General features: G+C 35.5%; 1 protein-coding gene across 1 annotated transcript; it reads left to right on the top strand.

Moving 5' to 3' along the window:
- The first annotated feature begins 970 nt into the window (after positions 1-970).
- On the top strand, positions 971-5,844 carry LOC147409365 (growth-regulating factor 6-like). The gene is made up of 4 exons (XM_086428080.1): positions 971-1,564; positions 2,138-2,356; positions 2,689-3,043; positions 4,783-5,844. The coding sequence occupies exons 1-4, from the start codon at positions 1,192-1,194 to the stop codon at positions 5,594-5,596; spliced, it is 1,761 nt and encodes a 586-aa protein (XP_086284206.1). The 5' UTR covers positions 971-1,191; the 3' UTR covers positions 5,597-5,844.
- Positions 5,845-7,699: the final 1,855 nt, after the last annotated feature.

The raw sequence follows: 7,699 nt of genomic DNA, 5'->3' as shown, positions 1-7,699 counted from the left end.
ATATAACTCAAAAAAAATAAAAAAAATTCGATACTAATTTTCATAAGGACCTCACCTAGGGCACATGACATGCCTAATTTGAATCAAATCCATTTTTATCATTTAAACATGTTATTAACATGAAAATTTTAATAATGCATGTGAGATTCTTGAAGAAATTTTAATTGTTTTCTTATTTTTTATATAAAATAATTGGGTATCTCTATAGACAAGGGATTGGGCTCTTATTTGGGCTTTGCTTAATTCATAAATCATGATTTTGCCCTAGGCACGTGTGATGCCCACACATCACACACATTTGGTAAGTAAGGGTGTGACCTTCGAGGTGCTTTTTGGATATTGAACTGACGACCCACGACCATTAACCATTTATTGGTCTAAAATTGCCATTGAGCCAACCTCTTAAGATTAAATCATAATCATACTTTCATAGTCAAGACGGTTAAACACAACATTTAAAAAAGGAATTTTTTCCTTAATTTTTAATAATGTAATATTTTGTTTTCATTTTTCTAAATTTAAAATTCTAATATCAATAAGGATAGAGGTTGAAGTATTTAGCAAAATATATATATATATAGTTTGAAGTAGGTATATTTGAAAAGATTTTCATGTGCAACATTTGAAATGATCCAATGACTCACAAAAACTAACTAGAAAAATTATGTAACTTAAAAATAGGAAAATTGCACATCTCGAGGGAGTGTCACGCATCACTTGAATGGATTCCGACCATAGATTTCATATTTAAACGGTCAAGATTTTGTATTTCTTTTGAGTAAATAGAACCCAAATTTCCAATTCTATAAACAATCATTATAATTTAATTTTCTCTTATCCCCCAACAAAATATTCATTTTTTTATTTTTCTATTTTTGTAACCTGAAAAAAAAACACATTTTTTTCATTAATAACTCAATATATAGAATTATAGATAGTATTTAGTACCTTGTCCAGTGTACAGTTACTTTAACTCTCTTCCACTCCAATTATTTTCCTTTTTTTAAACTTCAAACCCCAAACCCAGAACCATTTTGGTTTTTGGTTTAACTCTGCTTAAAAATGCTCCACCTTTCTTTCTCTCCTCTCCTCACTCCCCAACCTTCTCTCTTCTTCTCATGAACCCATGTTTCATTTTCTTGATTTGGTGGTTTTCTAAATCCGGGTTTTTAGACTTGTGGTTCAGCTGGGATGGATTTTGGGATGGTGGGTTTGGATGGGTTTGTGGGTTCTGAAAGTAGTTTTCCATCTCTGGTTTCAGAGGCTGAAACCAGACAGAAGGGGTACGGATCTGGGTTTTTTAAGCAAGAAAGATCATCTAGTTCTGCTGAAGATGATTGGAGGAGCTTAAAAATGGCGAGAACTGATGATTTCTCAGCTTCTAAGACAATGCTGCCTCAACAGAGGAACCCTTCATTGCTTAGATCTAATTCTGTTTTCTCCGATGGACAACAACAACAGATGCTGAGCTTCTCTTCTCCCAAATCAGAAGCTTTGTTACTCAGTAACGATGTCAACTTCCCTTACTATCACCAGGCCTTGTCTACTTATACTAGAAATACAGGTATAGATACTAAAAAAACATTTTTTTTTGAAGTTTGAGGTTTTCCTGGTAACTGAATGTGTGAATTTTGCTTGGATTTGGGTTTTTTGAGATGGGTATTTACAATTTAGTAATACTTGGTGTTTTCGGGGAGGAAAAAATTATCCTTTATGAAGCCAAAGATCAAATTTTTATTAGTCTTATTAAACTTTGGTTCCATTATTTGATTGATTCCTTTCATGACACTTAGTGGAAAGATCTTGGATTTGAGTCTTATCAAGAAAAAGTGATTTATTTTTTATTTTTTTGGTTGGTCTTCCTGTTTTGGGATATGAGTTTTTTGCAATATTCACCACAGTAGATGAATAGGAACAAAAAAAAAGGGGGGGAAATAGAAGCTTTGGAGCCTAACTTTGAGTCTTGTTTTCTTCTCCTGTAAGAGAAAAAATTCCATGATTTATGTAGTTTTCTCAAAATTTTGCAACAAAGTTTGGGTTCCATTTTTAGAACCCTTATTGTCTCTTTTTTTTTTTTTTTTAATTGAAATATTCTTTCTTCCTTCTATGAACTTAGAATACTGTTTTTATGTTTCAGGTTTGAGTCCTGGAAGTTTGAATACAGGCATGCATGGAGTTTTAACAGGGGTTAGAGGGCCCTTCACCCCATCTCAGTGGATGGAGTTGGAACACCAGGCCTTGATCTACAAGTATCTTAATGCAAATGTGGCCATACCCTCAAATCTTCTCATCCCCATCAGAAAAGCCCTCAACCCATCTGGGTTCCCTTTTACTGGATCCTTTAGACCCAATACATGTAAGCTTTTTCAACACAAAATATATGTTGTTTGTATGTTTTGTTCTTTAATTTATTCTGTTTGGAACAAATGTTTGTACATAAACTTGCTTTGTACAGTTTCCAATGCCAATTCTCTGGATTTCAGCAGCTGAATCCTTTTATTTTGTGTTAAATCACAAGTCCATTTTTTTTGTTTTTGTTGATTTTGATTTTATTCGAACTCAAAATGTGCAGGTATTAAGGATTTTTGCTCTTTTGGCAACTAAAACAATGTCTCTTTGAACTAGAATTTATGTTATTTTTGCCCCTTCAGTTGATTTTTGATCTTTTATTTTCTTATATTTTATTAGTTGGATGGGGTTCTTTCCCTTTGGGGTTCTCTGGCAGCACTGATCCCGAGCCAGGGAGGTGTCGTAGGACTGATGGAAAGAAATGGCGGTGCTCTAGAGATGCAGTTGTCGACCAGAAATACTGTGAGCGGCACATTAATAGAGGCCGCCATCGTTCAAGAAAGCCTGTGGAAGGCCAGACTGGCCATGCCGCCTCCGGACCAGCCACCACAAAGTTGATGTCAATGGCCTCGTCCTTGCCAGCATCAGTGGCACCTGGTGGTGGAGCATCCAACAGCCTCGCTATCACCCAAAACCAGGTCAAGAGCTTGCAATCCAGCGCCGCTGATCCTTCTGTGAACTCCCACATCAATAGGTGAGAAAATTTAGATCACATGGATTTGGATTTCCTTTTGTATGTATATTTCTTTTCATCTCTCTTTTGGGTTCTATACCATTTATGTTGATCTTAAACAATATAATTAGTCATGCTCTTGCCATATTTTTCTCCTTTTCTCTAAAGTAGACCACATTATTTCTTTTCTTTTTTTTTTTTTATACTTTGGTGTGAATGTTGCTTGTCTTAGGGGCGTTGTTTGCCCTTATTTTCAGCACTTTTTGTCAAATCAGTGTGTTTGTTTACTCCATATTTTCAGCACTTATGACTGAAAAATAAGTTAAGTTAGGTCACTTAATTTTTTTTCCTAAAGCGGTAAGCGCCGGTTTTTTCCGGCACGGACAAACATGCCCTTATACTTAAAAGGATAGTACTTCTTATGTCCCATGGATAATTATATAAGCACCCCACAAATTAATAAGGCAACCCACACCATGACCAAATTGTTTTGTCTTATATGGGTTAAATGAGCTGATTTTTTGTGAGGATGATCTCTACAATGAGGAGATCATCCTCATCAAAAATCAGCCTATCCCGAAACTTCTTACCCCATCAAAACAAGTTCAAGAACCGTAAATTGTCCATTTTTTTTTTTTTTTTTGAAATCAGTTTTGATGTTATTAGAAGTTTCGGAATGGGCTGATTTTTTATGAGGATGATCTCCAAACCATATTGATCATCCTCACTAAAAATCGGCTCATTCCAAAAAATTTAACCCATATAAGACCAAAAAATTTTGGCTATGGCATGGGTTGCCCTTATTAATTTGCAGGGTGCTTTTATAATTACCCATCCTTCATTTCCATCGAAAATTATTCATTCAAAATTAAGTTATTTCATCTTTGAAATAAGATGATGGGATGCTCCAACTATCACTATGAGAGAGAAGATCATGCGTGTTGAATGAACATATTTAAATTTGGATGAGAAAGTTATTATCTTGTAATTTAAAATTTGGGTATAATGAATTGTGTACATAATTTAGAATATCAAAACATATTATCTTTTACATTTATGCTCTTTTTACTATGCGTGATGTGAATTAGCAGTTAAAACGGTCAAATAGAATATATTGTGATTGAAAAGGGTAATATAATTATTTTATCAGCTTTCAATAGTAACTAACAGACAATATTCTGTGATTACAATGCTTAATTTGAATCAGTTCAAACAGACAACATTCTCAGCACTTAAATTCATCGCTTATACAGTTTCAGCAATTATAGTCTCTCAACACTTATTTGCTCAGTTTAAAAAATGGCCCCTTAGTTGTTTATATTCCTCAATGAGTGCAAGTTAGATTTTGTTGAGTGTATATTTCCTCCACTCTCGGGTGTCATATCCCAGTTAAACCCTGTGACCCTCTTGTATTCATAGTTCTCCCCCTCTTCAAGAGATCGGTCTTTTGGAGTAGTTGGTTGGTTAACATGGTATCTGAGTGGTAGATTCATGTTGATCACGGGTTCAATTCTTTCGACCCTTATGGGTGAGGGGGAGTGTATATTTTCTTCCACTCTCGGGTGTGTCATACCCCAGTTAGGCCTCATGACCCTCTTATTTTCATAGTTCTCCCCCTCTCCAACAGATCAGCCTTTTGGAGTAGTTGGTTGGTTAATGAAGCGTAAAATGTACTTAATATAAAATTTAAAACTGGATTTCATATTATTTTTGTTCACCATTTCTTATTGTTTTATTTTTTGGGGTATGTTATGTTGCAGGATTTACCTGAATAAAGATAGTGTGGGTGGTGTACTGCAAGATTCACAAGGCCTCTCCATGGTGTCTCCCACTGTGAACCTTAAATCCAAAGACACTCCATTCTCAGTTCTGAAACAACATAACCCATTTGAAGAATCCACTAGAACAGACTTTGGACTCATCTCCACTGATTCCCTTCTGAATACTTCACATAGAAGCTCCTACATAGATTGCAGGAACTACGGTTCTTCTCCCGACCTTAATGACCAAGAACCCCGAGCCCAAGACCCCCTTCGCCATTTCATTGATGATTGGCCTAAAAACCGGTCTGATCGTTCGACCCTTGCTTGGCCCGAAATAGAAGAAACCCAATTAGACAGGACTCAGCTCTCGATTTCAATCCCTGTGGCGTCCTCAGACTTCTCACCGTCCACTTCCTCACCCACTAGGGAGAAAGTCACACTCTCTCCACTGAGGTTATCTCGTGAGTTCAACCCAATTCAGATGAGTTTAGGTGTGGGCAATATCTTGAATGAAACAACCCAAAGGCAGACAAACTGGATACCAATCTCTTGGGAGACTGCTATGGGGGGGCCACTTGGAGAAGCCTTGAACAAGACAAGTAACAAGGTGGGAGACTGCAAGAACTCTTCGGCCCTTAATCTCATGACTGAAGGGTGGGATGCTAGTCCTCGAATGGAGTCATCCCCAACTGGGGTCCTACAAAAAACCAGCTTTGGTTCATTTTCTAACAGCAGCACAGGTAGTAGCCCGAGGGCTGAGACTAATAAGACCCATGATGGGGCTAGCTTGTGCGACGATCTCCTAGGCTAAACTCTTATAATTTCGTAGTTTGTTAGAAGAGATGGGTTGATGGAAGAATGGTTGAGTTCTATCAGGTAATGAACTTTGAAACAATTACATTTGGGTGTTTGGGTTAGTTTGTTGATTTATGTTTGTTTTCTGTTTCGCTTTAGTTTAAGATCCCAAAGAACTTGGTGTTAGCCATTTTGTCTCTCTGGTAAAGGTCTGTAATCCCTCCCCTATGGTTTGAGAATTTAGTTATTTATGTCATTTGTTCATGTCTGCATCGTATTTTATCCATTTGACATACTTCGTATCATGAGTGCTCTTGGTGTTTACTGGACACTCTTTTGGAATTCTATGTATGTTTTGGAGTTTCTATATTGGATACCTCAGAGAGATCAAAGTGGTTTTAAGGAAATCTCAAATCTTTAGGGTTCTTTGAACTAAGGAGGTCTTTTTCTTTAACTTATGAATTTGCCCAACACTTTCTCAAGTCTCAGAAATCTCAGCTGGATCTGTATGCAGGTCTGCCTTAGGCCTATTGGTTATGGTTTGGATTAAATCCATTTTCATATACAAAATATAAATAAGAAACTTTTATTTAAACAAAATGTATAAATGTAAATTACATTTTTTTTCACACTTTAGTGAATCGGGACCTATCAGATTGGGTCATGATGTATCCAAAATGGATTTATAAAATTGATTGACATGATCCAGATCCGAAATTATATGATTGGAATGGAACATGTATGAGGGTAGATGCAATTTAAAGTCTTCACTCCCCTTATTACTTGATTGAGCATCGAATGTCTTCTCTCTATCAGATGTTATTATCTTTGTTGCCCAAGGTCAAGGAACAACAAATATTGATGTTTTAAAAGTAGTAGAACCAGTGATTGATTGGAACATTTGTGAAATCGGTCGAAGGGTAGTTGAGCTTTGATTGGGTTGATTTACATTCATTAAAGATTTAAAAAATAAGTACACTTTTTTCCTACATATTTTTTTTATTTATCTCCATAAAATGCCAACATAAGATTTCCCATCACTAACTAGGTCATTTTTTGAGCTTGTTAAATATAGTGCTTTAGGCAAAAAAATTTTAAAAACAAATGCCCCATACCTCTCTCTCTGTCCCAAGTAAAAATGATTGAAATAGAAAAAAAAAATTCCTATTAAATAATTAAATATATGTGGTGATGTTGGAGATTTGAGGATATTTTTTTTTATATATAATTATTTGAGGACGTTTGAATTGATTGAAGACATGATTTGGACAGAGTTGAATGGTTTTCAAATTTTTTTTTTAACTTGCCATTGGAAGGGGTTTCCAAAAAGAAAAAAAAAAAGGACTCACCATTATATGGGATATGAAAAGAGACGACTTATGAGAAGATGACGAGTCTTTTTTTTTTTTTGAAACCCCTTCCATATCCTATACTACAAAATAACTTTTTTATTTTTTCCCTCCGAACTCACCTCCCAATGATTCAAACCCTGGATGTGGCGTTGGTTTTGACATCAAATGTTAAAACCCAAATCAATGCTCTAAAAATATCTAAACATCAATGGAGCGAAAAGTTTAAGTCTTAACCTAAGGATCATAACATCTTTCACAAAATCCACCTTCAAAAGCACTAGCAACAAGCTTTGAATGTAAATGCTTAAAGAATATATGAAATAAGCCCCATCCAAAAGATGGAATGCCAAACCCATCGAATTAAATAATAGTGGAGAGGTGTTTAGGCTCTCAGTTATATGTAAAGCATGGATAATCCATTAATGGAACAAACTCACAAGATGTTTATAATATATCGTCTATTGAGGGATCGATGTATTTGTGCCAAGTCAATATATAGTCTCACTAAATAGATCTATGTTTAATCAAGAATATTGAATATACTACTGCATGTAATAATCACATGGTAATATTGGTGTTTAACATGACACCGTTGAGAGAGCGAGAGAGAGAGTTGCAGAAGAGAAGCGAAGTTCATCCCAAAAAAATATCTGGGCGAGAGTGAAAGACGGGGATTTTTAAGTTTTTTTTAACAATCAAGGGGGTTTTAAGTTAAGAATAATTTTAAGAAAAAAAAAGTTTTCTTTAGAGCATCTCACGTAGCACTC

The sequence above is a fragment of the Akebia trifoliata genome, chromosome 2, assembly GCF_017979445.1.
Source record: "Akebia trifoliata isolate Shusen 1 chromosome 2, ASM1797944v1, whole genome shotgun sequence".
Lineage (NCBI taxonomy): Eukaryota > Viridiplantae > Streptophyta > Magnoliopsida > Ranunculales > Lardizabalaceae > Akebia > Akebia trifoliata.
Note: the sequence above shows the minus strand (reverse complement) of the source record. Positions and strands in the feature narration are given on the sequence as shown.

What these genes read in the sequence shown, in the direction of transcription:
- LOC147409365 (XM_086428080.1), top strand. Translation starts at nt 1,192, where the DNA reads ATGGATTTTGGGATGGTGGGTTTGGATGGGTTTGTGGGTTCTGAAAGT. An exon ending in TACTTATACTAGAAATACAG is followed by an intron (nt 1,565 to 2,137) that starts GTATAGATACTA and finishes TTTATGTTTCAG; the next exon opens with GTTTGAGTCCTGGAAGTTTG. An exon ending in ATCCTTTAGACCCAATACAT is followed by an intron (nt 2,357 to 2,688) that starts GTAAGCTTTTTC and finishes ATATTTTATTAG; the next exon opens with TTGGATGGGGTTCTTTCCCT.